The 24,777-nt window shown below is 31.7% G+C and overlaps 6 protein-coding genes across 6 annotated transcripts; 2 read left to right on the plus strand and 4 right to left on the minus strand.

Moving 5' to 3' along the window:
• Positions 1–606: 606 nt before the first annotated feature.
• On the minus strand, positions 607–1,505 carry PGO_113430 (50S ribosomal protein L18; the record flags this gene model as incomplete). Its single annotated transcript, XM_028688677.1, has 2 exons — positions 607–1,038; positions 1,299–1,505. 2 exons carry the CDS (start codon positions 1,503–1,505, stop codon positions 607–609), a joined length of 639 nt encoding a protein of 212 aa, XP_028544478.1.
• Positions 1,506–4,319: 2,814 nt separating this feature from the next.
• On the plus strand, positions 4,320–8,716 carry PGO_113440 (rhoptry protein; the record flags this gene model as incomplete). Its single annotated transcript, XM_028688678.1, has 3 exons — positions 4,320–4,517; positions 4,799–4,858; positions 5,348–8,716. 3 exons carry the CDS (start codon positions 4,320–4,322, stop codon positions 8,714–8,716), a joined length of 3,627 nt encoding a protein of 1,208 aa, XP_028544479.1.
• A 762-nt stretch (positions 8,717–9,478) lies between these two features.
• PGO_113450 (conserved Plasmodium protein, unknown function) lies at positions 9,479–9,956 on the minus strand (the record flags this gene model as incomplete). The annotated part of the gene is made up of 2 exons (XM_028688679.1): positions 9,479–9,630; positions 9,917–9,956. The coding sequence occupies 2 exons, from the start codon at positions 9,954–9,956 to the stop codon at positions 9,479–9,481; spliced, it is 192 nt and encodes a 63-aa protein (XP_028544480.1).
• A 1,573-nt stretch (positions 9,957–11,529) lies between these two features.
• PGO_113460 (hypothetical protein, conserved) lies at positions 11,530–12,956 on the minus strand (the record flags this gene model as incomplete). The annotated part of the gene is made up of 4 exons (XM_028688680.1): positions 11,530–11,583; positions 11,749–11,812; positions 12,235–12,290; positions 12,900–12,956. The coding sequence occupies 4 exons, from the start codon at positions 12,954–12,956 to the stop codon at positions 11,530–11,532; spliced, it is 231 nt and encodes a 76-aa protein (XP_028544481.1).
• A 3,294-nt stretch (positions 12,957–16,250) lies between these two features.
• PGO_113470 (hypothetical protein, conserved) lies at positions 16,251–19,258 on the plus strand (the record flags this gene model as incomplete). Its single annotated transcript, XM_028688681.1, has 6 exons — positions 16,251–16,282; positions 16,578–16,673; positions 17,025–17,134; positions 17,430–17,480; positions 18,766–18,799; positions 19,216–19,258. 6 exons carry the CDS (start codon positions 16,251–16,253, stop codon positions 19,256–19,258), a joined length of 366 nt encoding a protein of 121 aa, XP_028544482.1.
• A 2,248-nt stretch (positions 19,259–21,506) lies between these two features.
• Positions 21,507–23,672, minus strand: PGO_113480 (nucleolar GTP-binding protein 1; the record flags this gene model as incomplete). The annotated part of the gene is made up of 1 exon (XM_028688682.1): positions 21,507–23,672. One exon carries the CDS (start codon positions 23,670–23,672, stop codon positions 21,507–21,509), a length of 2,166 nt encoding a protein of 721 aa, XP_028544483.1.
• Positions 23,673–24,777: the final 1,105 nt, after the last annotated feature.

The raw sequence follows: 24,777 nt of genomic DNA on the forward strand, positions 1-24,777 counted from the left end.
CAGGTGGTGTACAGTTATCTTTGGTGTTACACATAACTGTGTATGTGTTCAATATGTTATGTGGAGTCATCTAAAATACAATGTACAAGGAATGTTCTTCTCCACGGAGGAGAGGAGTGGAGAATTCACACCCGGTTATGGTTCCTAATAAATGGCTGTAACAGAAAAATTGCGTTACTATAATTCTTTATGGAATATTTCCCCAGTGTTATCACATATCCAAATGTATGCACGTACATATATGCCCACGGATCGCTACAACCGTTCACCTTAATATTAGAAAAAATACATACATACATACATACATACATACATACATACATACATACATACATACATACATACATACATACATACATACATACATACATACATACATACATACATACATACATATATATATATATGTATACACCATAAAAAGTACCAAAAAAGATATATATTTCTTTTATTAAGTAATAGGAAACCTCTCGGCGTCATGTTTAAGAGCCCACAGGTCTATACCCTTTACAGGCATGCATTTGTTTGCCTTTTCCAAAATTGCTAGTTCGTTAAGAGACATGCGAATCCGTGAAAATTTAATAAACTTGCATTATGAAGCAATCCTCACAACAACAAACCCACGGCGCGAGCCCCTTCGGCTAGTGCCTCCACCTTCCCCGCATACTTAAATTTTCCTCTATCAAATCTTACCCTAAAAATACCCTTATTTAGAGCCTTCCTAGCAATATCTTTTCCAATTTCCCACCCAGATTTAATAGTCCTTCCATTATTTACAACTCTGTTCGTTGACTTCTTTCTGTATGTACCTAACACGCCAGAAAGTTTCGGGTCTCTTGAACCAGAAAAGCATAATATGTGTCTCCTATAATCATCAACTACCGTAGCATAAATATGATTTTGTGTGCTTTTAATCCTTAACCTTGGTATTCGTTTTCCTTCTAGTATTTCCTTATCGACATCCAAGTTCTCGGAGTCTGAGAATTCCCTCTTATTAACTTTTTCCACATGTTCGCGAAGGAGTTTTTCCAGAGCAATCTACGTAGCATAGCGAAAAAGGTAGAACAAAAAAATAAAAATAAGTGTCACTCAAAGTGGTCATACAACATATGGGAAATGTGGTAAACATTGTAAATGTTGTAAATGTGGAAAACGCGTCCAATGTGTCAAATAAAGTCTTGTAACAAATGGATTGAAGGAGAATTAATGGTATACATGTAACGTTCGTGAAAATATGTAGAGTATAACACATCTGTGTATGTGTGTGTTTTTTTTTTTTTTTTTCTTTTGGTTATTACACATTTTTTTTTTTTTTTTTTTTTTTTTCCCTTCAATTTATTGTCCTTTCCCTGGGAGACCTGTTGAGTTACGTTTTTTTTTTTTTTTTCGGATAATGAAAATAGCAAAAATTGGTTGCTTGGCAAAACCGTTCTGTTGATTACGAAGCATTCCAATACACCCAGGTAAATTAAAAGAAATGAAACAAATAAGGCGAAAATGTTCATATTAAACGCGCCATTTAATTGAGGATAAATGGAAACTCAGGAATTAACAAGAGGTTGCTTAAGGAACAACATAGGCCAAAAAAAAAAAAAAAAAAAAAAAAAAAAAAAAAAAAAAAAAAAAAAAAAAAAAAAAAAAAAAAAAAAAAAAAAAAAAAAAAAAAAAAAAAAAACCTAAAATGCAAAACTAACAAATGGCTTGAATAGTTCAAAAAAAAAAAAAAAAAAATTCCTTTTTAAAAAATGACACACTTCTAATGATAAGGTTTGCGAATTTCCGCCATTTGGACGTGTGATAACTTTGCTACAAGAAAAATGTATTTGCAAACGAAACCGTTGGTTAAATACAAGAGTATGGGAGATATGCATTTAAAACCAGGCAAGTTCCACCCAAGGGGCATAGTAACTCTACTTACACTTAGCATTATTACATGCATATGGATCATATGAATAAAGAAAAATACTTCCTTTTTTCTTTTACTTTGCTATGAATATGCCTCAAAAGTGTTACTAATAATTTGCAATATAAAAAAAAAAAAAAAAAAAAAAAAAAGAAACAGACATTTATATAGGAGATAACAGTTTCATATGAATCATTTTTCATTTACATAGAATTGTTTTGAAGTCACAAAATGTTTAGATTCTTTGTATTTTTTTTTTTTTTTTTTTTTGTCTCCACATTGCCCTTCCTCACATACTGTCGAATGGCTCAATTGGGGGAGACCTGATTCATAACTAAGCCTTTTTTTCTTGTAGTGAAAAAAAAAAAAAAAAAAAGTATAAAGAGAAAATGAACAAACTGCATGTTTGGAAAGGGTGATAATAAAACATTATGATTCAAATTAATGCAAAAAAGGTCTGACAAAATAATTGATAATTGAACGGTGTATAGCTAACGAAAAGTGCAAGTAGAGCAAAGAACTTGTTGCAAAATTGTTTGTGTGTGTGTGTACGCAGGTAGGGGCGATAAAAACATTGTAATGTTGTTTGGTTCAGATGAAGAACAAGTTGGTGGGTAGGTGTACAGCTAGCTATTTTGTATATATGTTTCCATGTGTATGTATTTTTTTTTTTTTTTTTTTTTTTTTGGATTTAAAAGGATGAATGTTCTTAAAATAGCTAGTTACCAATAAATGTGTGCGAATTATTTCCTCACATTTGTTAGCAACAGGATATTGAAAATCATTTTGTATGGCCTGTGGATCTTAAAGATGGTGTAAAAAGTATATAATTTTCCCGCTTTTCGAGTTTTTTGTACTTTTCGATCCATTTTATCCCATACTTGTTGAAACTATTTGTTCACATCCTATTGGTTTTTATTTGGTATGCACAATTCGGCACGCCTTTTTTTTTTTTTTTTTTTCTTTCTTTTTTTAATTTTATAAGTATTCTCAATAATGGCCCATTTTCACTTGTGTAGAATATGCGAAAAGAATTCCAAACTGATGGAAAGGGGTAGGAAGTTGCTACAGGGGAACTCAATTCGATACAAAACAAATCCCCTTAATTTAAATTATAACTGATGTGCAGTTTTAGGTGTGTCTATATATAGGATAATCATGGGAAATAATTCTACTAATTTTTTTTTTTTACCACTTTATCCTTTTGAGACGAATTTGTTAGTTTTCTTTCTTGGTTTGCATACCCAAGGTGTCTACCATTTCATGTGTTAAACCAGAACTAACTTTACGTGACCCACAGAGATTTAATTATATTACCATGCTCCTTTTTAGAAATTCTTTTTTTAAATGGTATGTTTACTGAGAAACAATGAACGAGTGTTTTTTTTTTCCCCACTTTTTTTAGCATATGAAAAGAAGAAATTAAAAAAAAATAAATAAAATAAAGAGAATGTTACCAATATATGACATTGTACACATGTGGAAGTGGTTCAATATCAGTATGCACCCCACATGCATACATTAAAAAAAAAAAAAAAAGAATTTATCGCACATGTACAATACATATACGTATGTATGCATGCATCCATGCATATGTGTTTATTTACATATATATGCATCCATGTATTTGTGTTTATTTACATGTCTATGCATTGTGTGGTTATACCGTTCTGTGCAATAGAAGGAAAACAAAATGAAAGTTGATGGTGTATTATTTCCCTTTTACCTCGCTTTCCCCCCAGTCCAACGTCGAATGGGGATCCCCTAAAAATATGTACAACCAGTATGGTGTATTAAAACGGTACAATGCGAATATAACATGAGTGACCTGTTAAGTGAATTATGCACATGGGATTACATGTACGGATTATTCCGCTTTAATGCTTATCCTAAAATGTGATAAGCTCAGAATATATAGAGACAGAAAAAAAAAAAAAAAAAAAAAAAAAAAAAACAGAAGAAGGACCATTTTTTGCTGCACAATTTTTATATGAGTCCTAGTGTTTATACTTTGTAACAGCTTTAGACTTTGCCAATGATTTAGACTTTGTAACAGGTTTATACTTTGTAAATGATTTAGACTTTGTAACAGGTTTATACTTTGTAAACTTTAATCTTTTATCTAGAGATGCACTTGCGCTCGTGCGTTAAAAGCTGTGGATTTGAAAAGGGGGGATAAAAAAAAAAAAAAAAAAAAAAAAAAGAAGCACTCTTTCTGATGCACCTTGAAGTGAGGAGTTCAATACATTACCTCATTTAGATTGCTTTGTGTGTTTTTCTCCAGTTTGGCTTTACCAGGAGAGGTCTCTCTTAGGATAGATGTGAATATATAGAAGAGTGTACCATTCAATCCTACACAATCATCTGAATCGGTGTGCCTCAAGCGCAAAAGTACAGAAGTGTGTAGAAGTGCAGAATGGAGCACCCTTCTGAGACTATGACATCTACAAGGATTCTGATCAACAATAAAGAAATAGATCAAGAAAAAGGACTAAGGAAATTCACAAAATGGATAAACGATTTTTTCAAAAATTCACCTACACAGAGTTCAACAAGTGATGCTTTTCCTTATAACAACAAGATTCTTAGGAACACATTTTGGTCTTCTCAAATAGTACGTGTTTGATGTTCTTGCCTTAAGGATGGTCTTCTAGACATTTCCCATCCTTCCGGGACCACAATACTTTTGTTGTTCTTTTCTCCAAATTATTTTACTATGTCATAGTACTAATATTATTCGACCAACTATATCTTCCTGTTGCTACTTCAATCTTCTACTAGGCTATTACATGTTGTAATGCATATCTGGATAAGGAAAAGATACCTCCGAAAAAAAACTACGCAAGCATGTATACAAACATTCAGATGCACCTCTTTCTATTTTCACCTTTACAGATTTACACAAGGATAATTCTGCTGGCTTGCTTTTTCTCTTTCGTTGTATCATGGAAACAGGTGAAGAAAAAAAAAAAAAAAAAAAAAAAAAAGGACAAATGCATTTCCTCGAAGGAAATTTGTGCATATCAGTGGATGGGAGGGAACCAAATAGGGGGAGAAGGAATCTCAAGAGAGATCTCACCCCAAACACTGAACTCCTGTCGTGGTGCATTTCTTACCCCTCCACCCGCTACCTTGCACACCTCACACGGTGCATCTCTCACTACCCTCACACTGAGCATTTCCTACCACTATACAGAACGTCGCATTGATTGGTGAGAATGGGCTAACCCCAGCAAAGGAACATGTGGAGAAAATATTCGAAAATCTCCGAAACGAAAGCACGTGGACAAAGTTTCAAAATTTCCATTCTCTCTTTTGGTTCCTTAGAACTACTGATTTTGTTATTAGTGTATTGCCTGCCATAGGTGGGTTCCTCTGAGATGTTAAGATATGAGATACGTTTTTTTTTTTTTTTTTTTTTTTTTTTTTTTTTTTTTTCTCCAGTATGTACTTACCACACCTTTATGTCTTTTCCGTTTATTCTACCTTGCATGGTGGAATGGACCAAAACGTGCATCGGTCCTTTTTTATCGCACCGTTTCTACCGCACCTTTTTTACTGCCCCTTTTTTACCGCACCTTTTTTACTGCCCCTTTTTTACGGCTTCCCTCTCTCTCCCTCTCAGGCATGGCGCTTAGCATGGGTGCCCTGTTGCTGAACCAAATCAACGTCCTAACCTTGCTTCCAATTTACATAATATTGCAATCGATTTACAGCATCGGGAATATATGGTTCAATTATGTCTTTGAAATAGAATTACTGGAGTTGTTTTTTTTGACCTTATTTTTAGTGCCGCTATGGAATAATCACCTGAAGCGCAGATATTCAAGTAGCTGTTTTATAAAATACACATGTCGATTCTTTGTTTTCAAAGTGTTACTAGGAACAGGTTTAATCCGTTTTAAGAATAGTGAATTATGGGGGAAATTGGAGGGAAAATATTACCTATATGAAACACAACCATTACCATCAATTATAGGATACTTTTTACATACAAATATGATAGTAAGTAAAATGGACAATTTATTTTGTATACTAACAGAATGTGTATTTTCATTTTTTCTTTTATTTCCTATAAGGTCGTTCAGAATAATAGGTGGTAGTTTCATACTGATATACTGCATATTAAATTTCTTAATGGGGAATTCTTATTTATTTTATTTTTTACTACTTGCCCCATTGGCCTTTTGTTTTGATGATGAAATTTTATTGCCATTTTTTTGTAAATACAAAAGGAATGAAATTTTGAGTGTCATACGAGACAAAGAAACGCAACTGAATCAGAATAAACAATACTTTCGAAGTTTCGATGTGTTATATTGCACTGGTTTAAATATAGAGGAAGTTAATAAGATACGAGAAGCATACTTCAGCATTGACTCAGTGCCGAATGATGATTGGAATGGGAACAATTGGAATGGGAACAATTGGAATGGAACAATGTCCTCATCAAATAGATCCGTGCCACCTAATGAAGAGGGATACCTCTTATCTAGAGATAAATCAATTCATGAAACAAAATTTTTCAAAAATGAAAATAAATTTGAGAGTATAAAGAACGATTTGTTTAATGCACTACATTGGATTTTTTCTCAAAAGGGGCTTAAATACATTATGACAAATTATAACATCCCGACAGAAGTAACTGTTCATGCAATGTGTATGGCTCTGATGATTATGTATAACAGTTGTATGTTTATTACTTATTCGTCTAGTTTTTCTATTTCTTTATTTTTTTTATACTTAATTCTTTTTATTGTGTATCTAATATATCTGTTTTTTTTTACGGTGAATATATTCCCTCTTTTTATTGGTCAGATGGGTTTACTCATTTCTGTTATATTCATATATACAAATAAAATATTTTTTTTAGGTTTTTCTGACATATATTACACGACCTTGTTTTGTATGCATCTTTTTGGATTATTAGTTTTATCCCTTTTTTATTTAAGCAATAAAAGATTCATCACCAAGTTCACATCCCAGTACTTTTATTTTGTTTTTTTCATCTATTTTGTATGCTTCTTTATGCAAAATATTTTGTCACCTCAGCAAATTATGAATGCAGAATATGGAAATTTCCAGATAATGAATGTCTATGGCTCTTTTGGAAAAATAAGGAATGTCAGACAAGAGATCATAGTGAAAGCGAGTGCATCTAATATTTCCATTTCATCCAAACAGAAGAGAAGTGGAGAGAAGGACAAGACGAAGAAGAATTATGATGAAGAATGGAATAATTACCAATTCAATTGCAAACCAGATAATGTGTATAAACCATTATGTACTCAATTCCGCTTTCTATTTAGTTTTTTACCGGTTCTATATGTAGATAGACTCGATTGGCAATTTAATAACTTAAGTGACTTTGGGGATGATGAAGATGTTTTGCAAACCCAATGGTTTCAACGATTCTTAACAAAACTGTCATTTAACGATAAAAATATACTTTCTCTCTTATATAGAACTCCTTCTTTTGTCGATGCATCTAATGAGGAAAACACCAATTCATCCACTCCTGTCTATCTTACAGTATCTAGTGCTGTCTATAAATTTTCTTCTCCATCAGAAAAAGATACCTGGTGGGATGTCGTCTCCTCTAGGGTTATACTAGATCAATGGCATCCTCTTTCGACAGAAAACAAGTTATATCACAAGCAAAGTAGGTATAACGACAGAGATAATTTTGATGATCATGGTGAATCAACAGATTATAACGATGAGAGAATTAATTTTCTCCGTTATAATAGCAGTTATCATCATTTCCCTAATGCGGTTCACACTTTACCAATCCCAGCTAGCCAAAATGCTCTCAGAGGAAGTGGAACAGAAAAGCTAGTAGAAGCAGTTCAAGGAGGGGATTACACATTTAAGGGCAAAAGAAACTCTCTTGCTAAGAGGCAAAGATTTCTTAACCAAGGAAAATTACAGGACGAGAAAAAACAAATGGAGAGGGTAAAAAATGAACATTCGTTGGAGAAGCAAGACGAGATGGAGAAACTGAAGACATTGCACGAAAAGATCGCTATGCAGAAAAATAAAAAACATATCAAAGAGAAAAAAAAATTTTTTAAAAACAAAAAAATACAAGAATTGCAGATGCAGGAGCTTGATATGCGAGATTTTCATGAGAACGAAAATAAACAATACGAAATAGATTTATGGCAGGGGGTGGAAAAGCAAGTGCTAAATTATCCAAAATCATTAGAAGATATAGGAGAGACGATAGATGATGAGCATGAACAATTAAAAGAAGAAGATGGTGGGGAAGACCAGAAAAAAAACGGGGCGAGAGAGGGAAGTGTAGCCATGTATGATGAATCTTCCAAATTGCAAAAGTTGAAGGGGCACGAAGAAATAACCGGTGCGTACAATGCTACCGAAAATGTATTTGAATGGATCCAGAAAATGGGAAAAGAGCAAAAATGGCTAGCTGAAGAAGCGACAACAGATGAAAATCTAGCCGATGAAGAGCTAACCGATGAAGTGATAACAGACGAGCCGCTTATCGACAAAAATGATTACAAAATTAATAATGATGAAACAGAATGGGGGAAAGACACAAAAAAGAAGATGCTGAAGAAAAGCAAAGAAAATGTTAACAATGTGACTAGAGAACCTTTTTATAAGTCTAAAAAATTTTCAGTGAACGAAAACGTAAAGAGAAAATTGGATGAAGCTATTAAAAATGCACACACAAAATATGGGCTATTACAAAAATTTTCAAATAAAATTAAAAAGTTAGGATTTTTTAATGGTGATCAGGGCAGAAGTAGGTATGCAGAAGTTAAGGAGTTAAACGCAAAAAAATAAAAGGAGAAATGATGGGGGTGGGGTGGGCGTGAGTCACAAAAAAAACGACAGAAGTAAGTCATCCGATGGGTCAGAAAAAAGTGTAGTTGTTGAATTATATACATTTATCCATATGTCACATAATTCCCTCGTTTTCTATCGTTTATATTAGACTTTTTTTTTTTTTTTTTTTTTTTTTTTTTTGGGTAGCCATTTCTTCGTCTGTTTCTGTATAGGTTAGCGTTTAAATATATATATATATATATATATATATATATTTATTTATTTTGTTTCTGAATAGTGTGCATATTTATGTGGCAACAATATTTCTGCAGATCTTCAAATGTTCCCCCACCTTTTGCCTTGCTTCAGTTAGATTTTTCTCTAATTGTTCCTTGCCAATACTTTTTCATAATTCTATAAATTTCATGGAAAAAATTCCATATTCGTTTCATCTATTTCAGTGTATGCCGGTGGTGTTATGTGCTTTAGGTTCATTTGGTTTTCTATGAGACTCGCTAAGATGTGTATACAGAGGGTAAACTTGGAATGGGTGTAAAATTGAAATATGAAGTGAAAAATTTAAGACACCCTGACAATCACAAGAACAAGTAGGAGGGCGTCCCTCTCGTTTCCCCAAAAAAAAAGAATTAAAAAATAAATATATATCGGTGGTGATGGCAACTAGTGAACCCTCAACATGGCAATAACAGCAACTGGGGAAACAACTGCAATAGTGGTAGTAGTGAAATATCCGAAAAGTGGAAGGTAACTATAAAATGGTCAATTTCCTTTATTTTGCTGTTGCTGAGATTTCAAGAGTTCCCTTTGCTTTCGACGATACTCATTGTTGTACGAATGGATTTGATTTTTTTCTTTGTCAATATTCAAGTAGCATAGACTGAATGTCGACAAGCCCAGAGGTATGAACGTTCCTGCGTTATGGGGTGGCAAATGATAGAGGACGAAGGAGATCTGAATTACACATTTTATTTGTTCATGTATATCTTATAAAAACACTGCAAAACTGTTCACAATGCTGTAATTTTCATTCTATTCATGTAAGGATGCAAAAATGTTCACAATGCTGTAATTTTTATTCTATTCATGTAAGGATGCAAAAATGTTCACAGTGCTGTAATTTTTATTCTATTCATGTAAGGATGAAAAAATAATTTTTTTTTTTCTTTTTTTTTTCTTTTTTGTGATTTTCTTTCTCACCCAAGATGATGAAGGCACACCAGTTAATGGCCTTCTTCATGTTTTTCATTTTTTCTTTGTTCGTTAATTATACACATTTAATCAAATTCACGAGATGACATGCATCGGAAAGAGATCTATATTCATCTTTTCTAGGTTTTTACTTTACATACAAGTCGTACCCCGCTCAACAGGAGAAAAAGAAAAAAAAAAAAAAACTATGCAAAATTGATTAGGGATTAAAAAAAAAATAACATGTTCCTCAGAGATATACGTGTGCTGTTTGCTGGGGACACAATTCAGTGCACATTTGTGAATGTTGTGCGATTGTTCTAATTGGAGTATATTTCCTTGCATTTTTTTTTTTTCTTTTTTTGTGAATACCCATTTTGTTTTCCTTTGCACCTGAATATTAAATTAGCAATAATGGATAGATAAATAAATATGGAAATATGCAGAATGCCTTATAATAATAGTAAGAATTTAAGCCCCGCTAATCTTTCCTTTTCAAAATTTTTTTCCTTTGACTTAAAATAGCATATCCCATTTTGTTGCCTTCTCCTACACATTTATAGCACATGCATCAATCTAGTCACATTTACATTTTTCTGAAAAAAAAAATCTTTGCAGTTCTTAATGTGAGCAGTAGAGATACATAGGAACGTGTTAAAAAAGAAAAGAAAAAAAAAAAATCAACATAAAATATAAATAAAATAAATAACATATAATGCCAATATGCCCCCATGCAGATTACTTAAAATAGGAAAAAAATTCAACACATCAAATTCATTTAATATATGCGAATTATATCTTAACAAAAAAAAAAAAAAAAAAAAAAAATGACCAAAAAGAAAGATGTATATTTCTGAACATTTATATATTCTCACACATGTGAAGCAGTTCTACTTTCATGTCAGATAAAATAATGGACACATTTCGTTCAACTGCTTTGACAAAAGCTAAGACAAAAAAAAAAAAAAAAAAAAAAGCCACTTTATTTTGTATTCACTGCTTTATTTGATGTTTTGGTTTGTTTACTTATTTGTTAATCTCTCTATTTTTTTGCTCATTTTTTTAGTTATGTTTTTATTTCTTCATCTTTTTATTTCTTCACATTTTTACTTCTTTAACTATTTTTTTTTTTTTTTTTTTTTTGTCTCTGTTCTTTTTTAGTGTGGCTTCATCATGTTACCATTTGGGGTGTAGTAATTATTGCTTTTCAAAACAAGCAAATAAAAAAAAAGAAGGTTAAAACAAAACAAAAGCACACCTATTGGTTGTCGTGTAAAGGAGGAGCGAGACAAAAAGCATTGATACAACCGTAGGGATGAAGCCGTATATTTCACTTGCGAAAGATTTGTATTCTATTCTCAAATATTTAAAAAACATATCCTAAAAATATATCAATCTATCTAACTATATATATATATATATATATATATAATATGCTTGCAAGCTTTGTCTGCTTGTGCACCTTATGAAAAAATCTATTTTGCCTCCTTTCCAAATTTTTTCCTCATGAACAACGTAAAGGGGAAAAGAATGCAGGCAAAAGGGTTAAAATAGAAAAAAAAAAAAAAAATCAAATCAAATAAAACGTCTAAATCGATGGTCTTTTTAGCATTTTTTTTTATTCATTTCTGGTTGCTGGATGTGTTAATTTTTGAATATAACAGTGAATCCTTTGTCTGATGGTGGAGAGAAAAGAAAAGAAAAAAAGTATAAAAAGGTGTTTATTCATATCCAAGCGGGGAATATGATGAGATGAGTAGTATTTTCACAATATAGGGAAAAGACGTATGGGATATATAATTAAGAAATCTTTTCTTTTTTTTTTTTTCTCAATTTCTTACGTTGCTAATTTGGAAGGTTGCATAAACCCCAATAAGAAATGCCATAATCAACGTAAGTGTAATCCTATAGTTATGGAATGGGTGATGAAAGCAAAAATGAAAAAATAATAAAATAAAACAAATGAAGATATAATGTAAAAAGGGGAAGAAAATGTACAATATGGGACAGGTTCTTTTACTGTGCAACTTATTGGATGATTTTTTTTTTCTTCCCTTTCTTTGTTCATAATATTATTTTAATTATTTTCCACGTCTTTTTATTTTATTTTAATTATTTTCCACGTCTTTTTATTTTACTTTTAATTTTTCTTAACTGGTCATACAAAAAACACTGTGGTCATCATAGCAATAGACGAAAACGTTGTAGCATAATTTTTTTTCATCTTCCTTTTGCACATGACAATTTAAAAAGAATAAGAATCGAATGTTACACATGAAATATATTTACAACAGTTCTATATCTCGTACTCAAAAGGTTTTGCTTACCATAATGTGACGTGAAATTGGATATTCTTCTGATTCTCATCGTACACTACACCTGACTGATAACAAGGGAAAGGAGGGGGAGGGAAAAAAAATAAAAAAAAAAAATAATAATCACAAATGAAAGATTACCTGAACGAGTCATAAATTTATTTACTCTTCTTTACTTTTTTATTATCACATTGTCGTGTTTATGTAATGAACGGGTAATTAACTCCCCTTCACTCACTATTTTTTTTTTTTTTTTTTTTTTTTTTTTTCCTTTCCTTTTCTTTCTTCTTTTTTTTTTTAAAATTTAACATTTTTCATTTTTTTTTTTTTTTTTTTTTTTTTTTTTTTTTTTTTTCTTCACTTTTTTGCAATGCTGATTAAGTTGATAGATCAATTGTTTACTCATTTATGTTCATAAATTTGTCAATTTTTTTTTTTTTTTTTTTTTTTTTTTTTTTTTTTGTGGAATGGTATTTTTCTTTNNGGAAAGGAGGGGGGGGGAAAAAAAAAAAAAAAAAAAAAAAAATAAAAAAAGAAAGATTACCTGAACGAGTAATAAATTTATTTACTCTTCTTTACTTTTTTATTATCACATTGTCGTGTTTATGTAATGAACGGGTAATTAACTCCCCTTCACTCACTATTTTTTTTTTTTTTTTTTTTTTTTTCTTCCTTACCTGTGCTTCGACAAAATACAAGCTAAGAAAAGCACTTAAAACAACAAAAAACTTCATTTTCTTTTTACACGTGTTTTCTCAAAGAGTTATTTCTTACTCAGGTCCAATTTACAATAAGGAAAAAAAAAAAAAAAAAATAGTATTGTTTTCTCCACGTGATGGGTAATTTCGTGTGAAATTATTTACCTCCTTGTTCATCATATGGTTTGAATTCAAGTGTGAGAAATACTCTTTTGTAAGTATTCACTTGCTCCCTCTTGTTTGTTTTTTTTTTTTTTTTTTTTTTTTTTTTTTTTTCTTTTTTTTCAATTCTTTTTAAGTTTTTAGATCAATTTTTTACTCTTTTTTTTTCATAAATTTTTCAATTTTTTTTTTTTTTTTTTTTTTTTTTTTTTTTTTTTTTTTTTTTTTTTTTTTTTATTTTTTTTTTTTTTTTTTTTTTTTTATTTTTTTTTTTTTTTTTTTTTTTTTTTTTTTTTTTTTTTTTTTTTGTGGAATGGTAATTTCGCTAGTTCATACTTCTTTTGCGCTATTCCTTGCATTTCTTTTGCTTCCTCTTTTGCGTCCCTTTTTGTTTCCCTTTTTGCTTCCTTTTTTGCTTCCTCTTTTACTTCCTCTTTTGCGTCCCTTTTTGTTTCCCTTTTTACTTCCTCTTTTGCTTCCTCTTTTGCGTCCCTTTTTGTTTCCCTTTTTGCTTCCTTTTTTGCTTCCTTTTTTGCTTCCTCTTTTGCTTCCTCTTTTGCTTCCTTTTTTGCTTTTTTTGTTTTTCACCCGTTCTCACTGTTATCACTTTTAACGTGCGCGAATTGCATACAATGCAGAAACGAGAACGCAAAAATAAAAAAAAAATAAAATAAAAAGACTCTCCATCCCTCAAGTCATAACAAGTCCATATGAAAGCAAACCAAATTGAAATAAAACAAAGCAAAAGGTATACACATTCTTCAACATCCTTTTTGTCTTAAAAAATGAAAAATATATAGGTGCTCAGTATAAAATAAAAGTGATCCATTTGGTAAGTACTGTTTTTTTTTTTTTTTTTTTTTTCCATTTTGACCATATGAACAATGTTTCATAATTTATTGTAGATATGCTTCTTACCTTACTATTTATATAAGAATGAGAAACTTTCCTAAGGTTATGGAAAGGGAAAAAAAAAAAAAAAAAAAAAAAAAAAAAATTACCTGTTCGGTCTTTTCTTAATTTTTTTTTTTTTTTTCCATATTATGGAAACATAAATGCCCATGATATCGTCCTCACCACCTCTGTGTGTTTCATCAGTATTGCGTTGTAAAACACCCCTTCTGCAATTTTTTGATAATCCAAGAAGTTATCCTTTATATGGATACAATATGTTCACCTTTGAAAAGGAAAAAAAAAAAAAAAAGCAAATGTGTAATACCACAATGCTTTTTCTGGCCTTACGAATTGCCCATAGCAAACATAACGGAATATATGTCTTAGATGAACGAACGCAAGGAAAATAAATCCAATGTGATGAAAATTAATTTTGTTTTATCAACATGATTACTGTTTTGTCTTTACCCATTTCGTGTTGCCATGGTTTAAATATTTTTGATAATAGAGTTATTTATTCTTCATGAAAATGCACATTTTCCCCTCTTAACAAAAATGATCACAAACGTGTGATGAATGACAACCGAAATTATCTTTGAGAATGGAACAAATTTAAAGGAGGGTCTTACATATATACACATATGCATATATGTGCACATACATATATGTGCATATACATATTTGTGTATTTTTCCATTCCTTTCCATGCTAACGGATGTGGTCGTGATACCAAGTCGGGCCCCATCTAATCACGCAATGAACCATAATACCTGTTCTGAACATGTACATGCAAATTAGAATGCGAAATATAGGCGCACATGCACAGAAATATTCAGAAAAAATAAATAACATTATAACGTTCGTAGTGTACACATACATAGTGGAAGTGATAAACTGGTCAGGTGAAACGAGATAATGATAAGGTAACGAAGCTGATTGATAAGATGAAGGTGTGCTGCTGCATAAGTATCCATAATTAGGTGAAAATTTCGAGGATTATGTGTTATGCGCACACATCAGTAAGGGTATGGACGGAATATATATATATAAAATAAACATGGCCAGAGTGGCAAAATATGGAAATCGCACATGTTTGCATCTTTTGATATGCTCCTATGTGTGTAGGGGTAGGTAAGGAAGCAACAAAATAACGCGTCAAAGAAAGGAACAAGATGAAAAGAAATAAATTTAAGCTAAGTATTTTGGCTTGAGGAAATAAAAAGATAAGGAAAAAAAAAATAAAATATAACTTCCCCTTACCACTGCACTAGCATAAGTGGCTATTTTTCCTTTTTTCCATTTTTTTTCTCATCTTTTTATTGCCTTGAGTTAGAGTTTCCCCTGATGAGCATCACCCCTTTTCCACCCCTTCAGTAGCTCAAAAAAAAAAAAAAAAAAAAAAAAAGCTTTTGTATTTACGGCGTTATATATATTGGGATAGAAATACTTGCAATATTTACAAACAAAAAAATAAAATAAATAATTTTTCATGGATTGAAGTTTCATCTTAATGGGTAAATATATAAATAAAACAGCAAGCACACACCCGTGATGTTTTGACATTCTACAACATGTAGAGATTTTCTGAAGCCACGACATTCGAGGGGTACATATTGGTATGTCATCATAATAAAATAACGGTTTATGAGAAAAAGTTCTACATTATCACCTGTTTAAGCTTTTTTATTATTATTATTATTTTATTTTTTTTTTTTTTGTGAGAATATGTGTATTTTTATTTGCTTGGACGAATAAATAAAAAAATCAAAAGAAAAAAATTTTAAATTATTACGATTATTGTAGTAAAAATGAAGAAATGTGCAAAAAACATGCGAAAAAATGTAAAAGAAGCGTAAGAAAAAAAAATATACAAAGCATAAGCAATGCATAATTAAAACATAAGCAAAAAAATAAAGAAAAAGTATAAAAAAAAAAAAAATAATAAAAAAACAAACAAAAAAACGGGTGAACAAACAAACGAATGAACAAACAAACGAATGAACAAACAAACGAATGAACAAACAAACGAATGAACAAACAAACGAATGAACAAACAAACGAATGAACAAACAAACGAATGAACAAACAAACGAATGAACAAACAAACGAATGAACAAGCAAACGAATGAACAAACAAACGAACCAAACAAACCTGTGTACACGAACACTACAAAACATCGAATGAACACCATTAAGGGATTCACGAAAGAGAAAGAAAACTCCTTTACTTATAGTGTAAATAAAAGCGTGTGTGACGAGTGAATTGCTAATAAAATGAAATACGCTGCTTTTAAGAATTCCATGAGGTATGCCTTGAGAATGTGGACGATACATATAAAGTGAAGAAGGGGATGGGATGAGGGGAGTGGGGAAAAGAGCAGCCCTTTCTAATGTTCCTTTTCACAAACAAAGGAGGCAGACACATTTGCATGCAAGTGTACATGCAATTGTGTATGAAAGTGTACATGTAAGGTTGTACACATATATGATGATTTCACCTGCATTCGCGTGTAAACACACATGCACAAGCATATTGCACTTAAGGTGCGCACTTGTGTATGACAACTCTCTTCATTCTGTGATCTCCACATCCACCTTTAGATTCGCTGCGAGGTTTTACAATGGCAATAATTACAAGCTTTACATGAACAGCGTTCCTCATTTTTCCACCTTCACCTTTGGAAAGCACTTAAAAACGTGAGTTAAAAAACAGTTTGATATAGTGTATACAAGTGTTTGTGCCCACATATATGCTAATATGGTGCATTCTCTTATTTTTATGTTTGATTTTGTGGTTGTACTTGTGTATCGCCCCAGGATGTGTTACATGTGTTGAATCAGTTACATATGAACACATCGTGTACGCATTATTCCCTTGCTCAAGAGGGACTACATGATTCGTTATGCAATATAAAGATGGAGAGATAGATGGATGGTGGGATAGATGTCTGATCTGATAGATGGATGAGCCGATTGCACGTTGATTTCGTGTGCAGATTTACTCACGTTTCTTCATGTCCATTTTCTTCCCTGCTCTCCCAAAAATAGAAACCCCCTGACCAATAGACTTGACGATTTGCTGAAACGGAATTCCACGTTGATCAGCACAATTAGTATTAATGGATTGGACGACTTAATTACACAATCGTCAAAAATTGGTGAGTTATTTTTGCATAACTTGATTAAACAAAATGTCACGTCGGCATTATATGCCAGTGTACTAAAGAGGTATACACAAGAGCATGCGAAAATGATACAGTACACGCATGTGCTCCTTATGTTTTTATTGGGAGAATGGAATTGTATTGTCTACCCTCATGACAAGAGAGTTTTTTTTTTTTTTTTTTTTTTTTTTTCCATCTTCCACACAAGCGGTATACATATGTATATATGCATAATGTACATTCTCAACTTACATTTCAGCACTTTTCTCCCCTTTTGTTCCATCTTCAGAATCGGTTTCAATTGCAGATTGGTTGATTAACCTTGTGGAAGAATATCAATGTATGATAAAATTACAGCAGTACGAAAAAAAAGAAAAAAAAAGAAAAAAAAAAGAAAAAAAAACATAAATATAAATGTAAACACGTGCACGCGTAAGCGTATGTGTAGATTTTCATGTATATGAAAGCATGTATACGTGCACCTGAATAAAGTGCGCTTGAGTTATTATTACACATCCATCATTATTCCTCTGTTTTTGTATGTTTTTTTTTTTTTTTTTTTTTTTTTTTTTTTCCTTTTTTTTTCCCCTCTTCAGCCCAAGATAGATGTATATATTTTATGATGCGTTTGTAACACATGCCATTAAAAAGAGTGTATCTGCAATTGTACGTCACATAAATGATCATGAATACAGAGCTAATTTTTATTTTACATTACCATTTTGCTTCACCATTTTGTGTTATTATTTTATTCTTTTTTTTTTTTTTTTTTTTTTTTTTTTTTTTTGAGTATATATACGTTTGTTCTACAAGAATGATTATTATTATTATTATGTGCTTATGCAATTTTGTGTGTATTTCCTTTGCAGAGAGAATATTAAATATATACATAAGTCTTTAACATAATAGATTTAATTATTTTTTTCAATCCACATTGCACATTTCTTCGAGCATCCAATTGTTTATCCATCCCCCTCCAATGGCATATTCGTCCACGCATTCGATTATGCAAAATTTTGTGAAATAATTCATGTTTTTCATGTTGTTCATTCTGTGCCTGTGTTTCTGTGTGTGGATATGCAATGTTCCATTCTGCATTTGGGAATTTTTTTTTTTTTTTTTTTTTTCACTGCTGAGTTGATCTAGTTGGACGAGTAAGTAGATGTGCCACTTTTGAAAAAAGTGAGAATTCCATGTGGTAAGCACTGTTCTCGTGGAACTGCATACCTGAGTCTGCAACTTTGCATACATTCGTAGGTATATGAACGTGCGCACATTTACATACTTGCACATTTGCCCATTTACATACTTGCACATTTGCACATTTACATACTTGCACATTTGCACATTTACATATTTGCATATTTTCCCATTTACATACTTGCACATTTGCACATTTACGTACTTGCATATTTTCCCATTTACATACTTGCACATTTGCACATTTGCACATTTACGTACTTGCATATTTTCCCATTTACATACTTGCACATTTGCACATTTGCACATTTACGTACTTGCATATTTTCCCATTTACATACTTGCATATTTTCCCATTTACATACTTGCACATTTGCACATTTACATATACATTCTTCTTTTTTTTTTTTCCCAATTTTACGTAGTAATTCTATCACGTGTAAATATGACCACAATAAGGTTAACATTTTAAAGCATTTTCAAATGAGAAAAGTGAACAATGTCCATTTCGAGAGCAGCTTTTACAAACACTGCTGACACCTTTTTTATTATTCTTCTACCACATGAGCACTTGGATGTGTGATTGTGTGTATGTGTCTGCATGGATGTGTACATATAACCACACACAATTTGTACACAAGAATGCATTTGTGCATCTGTGCTTAAGTGTATACTTTTATGCATGTCATATTTTTGTCCTGTATCATCTGAAGCACCTTATATTTTACTTTATTTTGCTTTATTATATTTTTTTTTATCTTTTCTCCTTGTACATAATTGATTTTTAACATATCTTTTCCTTTCCTTGCTTTTAACTTTTTTTTTTTTTTTTTTTTTTTTTTTATATGTATATGCAAATATATGCACTAATGAAGCAGTTGGTTTTCCATTAGGAGCATTAATGAGTTGTCAACTTGAATTTTTTTTCATAAATAAAGAAAGTGTAGTGAATTACAAATACAAGATTATCACCCCATGAGGCGCAAAAAAAAAAAAAAAAAAAGTAAAATAAATAAATAAAATAAATAAATGAATGAGTAAATAAATGAATGAGTAAATAAATAAATAAATGATTGATTTGAATGAATGAAATGCTAGTATATATTCATGCAGACAATTTATAACAGACACAGAACAACGAACATTTCCCACCGGCCACTGAAGTCAATAAGATTGTTATCCCATCATTTCGATCTCACATGTGGTTTATATTTTTTCAATGAAACACCACTTCACTTTCATGTGAATGCTGCTTTAATTTTGCATAAATGTATTAATTACATTTAAATACCATTTTTCCCTCCATTTTTTCACCATCTTCTTGCCACCTATATCACAGTGTATCGTTATTGTTTACACATACTCCAAGTGGTATGAAGATATTTAGGAAGAGACAAACCTTGGCACCCTCTTTTGTTTGTTGTGCGTGGCATGTGAGAATTATATGCACATCCTTTATTTTGTTCTTGTGTAATATCAAATGTCCAAGTGGTGCATGTGCAAAATTTTGTTGTCTGTGTTGTATTCATTCACTGGAGGTCCATTTTGGATATGACCTATGATACAAAACAGTATTCTGTGGGTCCCTTTGAAAACATGGAAAATAATTTCAATTTTGAAATTATTGAAATTATTGAAATTATTGAAAATACTGAAAATATTAAAAATATTGAAAACACGTGCATATGTAATGTGGCAAGGAGGGGGGGAATATGTACATTCCACTAATACCACTTTTATTGTACGCTAATACAATACAATTATGTATATTATATATACGCATTTGTGTGTGCCATTTTTTTTTTTTTTTTTTTTTTTTTATTCTGATAGGTCACTTTTCACAAGAAATTTGGTTATGACCATTCAAACCTTAGCATATATATATATATATATATATATAACAATATATTTTTCATTGTGTCCCCCAAGCAGCATAACTTTTTTAATATATATATATTTTTTTTTTTATCTAGACTGTTCCATGTGGAAAAACCATTAAAAACATATCACTTTAGAGAATTATATACACACAAAACATTTCTGCGCACACACTATATATATACTGTGCATAACATATTTTCTGTACCTTTTTTTTTTCACCCTTTTCATTTGCTGAAGTTTATAGAAAGTGGGAAATGAACATATTCCACACGCGTGAATATTTTGCACACACGTTTTGGACATCTTTTCCACCCACTTTTTTGACATTTTCTTTTGTATACTTTTTATGCACAGATAAGTGGTGTCCGGGTCCGGGGGTACCCCCATTTTTCTTCCAAAGTATTGCTTTTTTTTTTTTTTTTTTTTTTTTTAAACATAAATCATTTGGCTTGCCCAGAGGAATATCTCAAAGTCGTTCACAAGAAAGGGTTGATGATCGTACGTTTGTGGGTAGGCACAAATTTGCAAAATTAGATAAACATAGAAAAAAGTTGTATGCAAAAATGGGGAAAAATGCGTTGTAGGCAGAGAGGGGGAAAAACCAAATTGTCAAAAAAAAAAAAAAAAAAAAAAACACTTTTGAATCAACCCCTAGGGGAGCGAAATTGGCATATCCGAATTAATATAAGTTTTTTCATTGCACACAAAATTGTCAGCAATGGAACGATCAAAATGTGGGTGCCCACCCCCCCTTTTTTTCTCATGGATTGATGAAAAAATTTTGCAGAAAATGGATAATGGTGAAAAGTTGATGTAAACGGTTTATAACACGGTTAGCCAAAAAAAAAAAAAATAGGGCCAGTTTTTTTGTCAAAAAAATTGATACGAAAAAAAAAAAAAAAAAAAAAAAAAAATTGAGCTTTAAAATGGCTAGTTTGCCTGAACATGCAATATTTTTTTCTCAACTTTTTCTTATCTTTTCCTACTTCTTATCCTTTCTCAGCTTTTTCTTATCTTTTCCTACTTCTTATCCTTTCTCAGCTTTTTCTTATCTTTTCCTACTTCTTATCCTTTCTCAGCTTTTTCTTATCTTTTCCTACTTCTTATCCTTTCTCAGCTTTTTCTTATCTTTTCCTACTTCTTATCCTTTCTCAGCTTTTTCTTATCTTTTCCTACTTCTTATCCTTTCTCAGCTTTTTCTTATCTTTTCCTACTTTTTATCCTTTCCTGCGTCTTACCTCATCTTGGGCACAGAGAAATGGTTAGACTAGACCAAGACAAGGGGTCAGCGCCTGGAGGTCTTTCCTATGGATCTCTTGCCTGAAAACAAATGGCGAGGCTTTTTGGATGGAATGGATCGATCGGCCTCTCCCTTGGCACCCTTCTGAATTTTTCTATACGCAACTTTGTTTAATTTGTAAGCTTTTATCCTTTGTAACTCAGTTGAAGTACTTTCAAAAATTTTGGATTTCCTGGTTGGATCTGAGTATATGTTATCCTTAATTTGTTTCTTTTTACATATGTCTTTTTTGATTTTGTGTTTGTTAAGAATACTCTTAGCTGTGTTGTTCATGCTCTTGGAGGTACGGGTCGTGATGGTTCCGTCCAGGATACCCTTTCTTCTTGCTCGTTCTGTCATGCTGTTGAGTATCTTTTCTTTATCCAGATTCAGGTTATCCAATTTTTTACTCATCTCTTCAATAGTTTTGTTTTTTTTATGATAAATTGGTTGTTTCTCTTCATTTAACTTGGCACTCAATTTCATTCTTTTCAGTCGTAAGGCCATTTTTTCTAAAATTCCCTTTGTTTTAAACCACATGGGATCTATTTCTGCATCTTCCTCAAAAAGTTCTTCTTCTTCCTTTTCCAGTTCGAGTAATTTCTGTTCAATATCCAAGTCCACAAAATCACAAACATTTTTTCCATTGTAAATTTCAGGTATAACATCATATTTGTATTCCTCCTTTATGTCATACACACTTCTCACGTCAACTGAGTACACTCCTGCACCTCCCTTTTCATTTTGGATATCAATTTGAAGAACTCTATCATCTTTTCTATTGCTTAGGTAACTCTGTCTGCTTTTATTTTTTTTTTTCAATTTTTCTTCTCTCATTGTTGGGGCGTTCTTTGGGTTCATCAACTTATGCTTCTCAGTTTGGATTAACTCTCCATTGGGTATATCATCATTGCCAATTGTTGTTACTTCTGCTGATGTGATAATTTCTTCTTTGTTGATATCTTGCATGGCCTTCTTTTTCTCCTCCTCTTCCTGTTCTTTCTTCTTTCTAATTTTTTCCTGAATGACAGAAAAGGGAATGCATGGTGGTCTCTCACGATTAACTTTATAATTTCCTAGCTTTACATTCAGTAAATTTTCCCGATCTATATGAAATTCTGATGTGGAATCAATTTTGAGTAAATCACATGCAGTTGCTTTTGCTTGCTCTACTCCAATTCCAGTTAAGGTACTGAAGGAACAGAACTTAATTTGTACTTTTGCATTGTCGATGATTTGTTTAATAATAACTTTATTATCAACGGATAGGTTATCCAAACTTGCTTTATCAATTTTGTTAAATCCAATAACAACTGGTTTATTTTGAAAAAGGGTTCTTATTGAATGAAAAAGTTTCACTTGTTCTTTAATTGACATTCCACATTCTTCACTAATGTCTATGAGAAAAAGTATAACCCCGTTTATATGTGCCAATGCTGTTATCGTAGTCATTTCTACTGTGTTTCTATCTTCAAGTGATCTATCTAACAATCCTGGAGTATCTATAATTTGGAATCTGTTCAAGTTATAATCAAAATGTCCAACATACAAATTGGTGGTTGTGAAAGAGTATGGTTGCACTTCGACATTAGCACGTGAAACAACATTAATAAATGAAGACTTTCCAACATTAGGAGCACCAGCAAGAAGTATAGTTTTTTTATGGGGATTTATTGATGGAAGTCTAGCTAAATTTTGTCTTACTTCTTCTAAATATACTAAACTTGGTTGTAACTTTTTCACCATTTTGCACATACGACCCAGTGCACTTATCTTAAGCATCTTACATTTGTACAAAGATGTGCTAAACTTTAACAATTTAATATAATCATGACATATTCTTACAACTGATTTACTCACATAGCTACATTGTCCAAGAGCTAATTTATAATGATCTCGATCATATAAAATATTTGCTAAATCTGAGTAAAATGGATGAATATCATCTAATTTTGGGAAATCATTTATTATCATTTGTAATTTTTCTTTGAATAGCTCTTGACACATTTTCACTTTTCGCATGTAGAAGTTCCTTATCCTTGTTATTTTAAACCCTTTGTGGATTTCTGTCGGTGTTTTCCTCTGTGTCCTCGACAGAACAACATCCACAAGTTCCTTGGCATTCACCACCGGTTTTATGTCCTTGAATCGGTACAGACTCGCTTCCTTCATCTTGGCTGTTTGGCAATTCAGCGGCTACACAATAAATTGGCTAGATGATATCTCACACGTAACAATGTTGAGTAGTCCTCTTATCTTCAACCTCTGAGGTGATGGATGGATACTACTGTGTCGAGAGTTCACTACTTAACAGTGGGGAAGGGGTGAAGATGCCAGATGGAAATGCTGGGGAATTTTTTGATCGATCCTGTTTTCTTTCCTTTTTTTCTGTCGTCTTCTGTGGTTCGCTATAACCTGTTAAGTCATCACTTATACGTGTCAGAACGTGTGTTTCCTGTGCAGTGTGGGAAGGTTGGTCTCACGCACGACACTTCAAATTGATATGTCAAAAGGAGAGTTGAATCCGGTGAAGGTTGAACATGAAAATGAGCATGAACATGAAAATGAGCATGAACATGAAAATGAACATGAAAATGAAAAAAACGCAACAACTGTAATTCCGTTTAGCTTTTTTTGCTCAAAAAATTGAGTACGCATTTATTGATGTAATTGCTTCCACTCCCTTTCTCAATTTCTTCCTCTCAGCATGAGAAGAGAAGAAATGAAAAAATGAAATCGATCCCATTCATATGAAGAGGTGAGGTGAGGCGAGGCGAGGCGGAGACGCTAGAACAAAATAGGTTCATCAAAGTTCGATTAAAAAATTAAAATGAGCACAAACAAATTTTACAAATCTTGTTGATAGCCTTTCCAGAGGAGAAGCTACATGTTGTATGGGCGAAGGTACCGATTGGAGTGGAAGAGAACTGGTGTGGAATCGAATTGGAAGAGGTATATCTATTAACTTATATAATATGTATCTTTGCACGTTTGTGTTTTATATGCATTTACATACTGAAATTTTTTTATCTTCCCCTCCTTCCCTTTCTTTATAATATGTTCCTCTTTGAACATGCAATAAATGGAAAATAAAATAAAGTAAAAAAAAAAATTAAAGTAAAAAAAAAAAAATTAACGCTGAAGAAAAGGGAGGCACTAAACCCACTCCACTTCCCTTTATCTTAACGTGGGGGAGGAATAACAAGATTGGCGAGTTTTTTTTTTTTTTCTCCTTTTTTTTTTTTTTTTGCCACGTTCTTTAAAAATAAATATGTAA

This window comes from Plasmodium gonderi (genome assembly GCF_002157705.1).
Source record: "Plasmodium gonderi DNA, contig: Chr11, whole genome shotgun sequence".
Classification (NCBI taxonomy): domain Eukaryota; phylum Apicomplexa; class Aconoidasida; order Haemosporida; family Plasmodiidae; genus Plasmodium; species Plasmodium gonderi.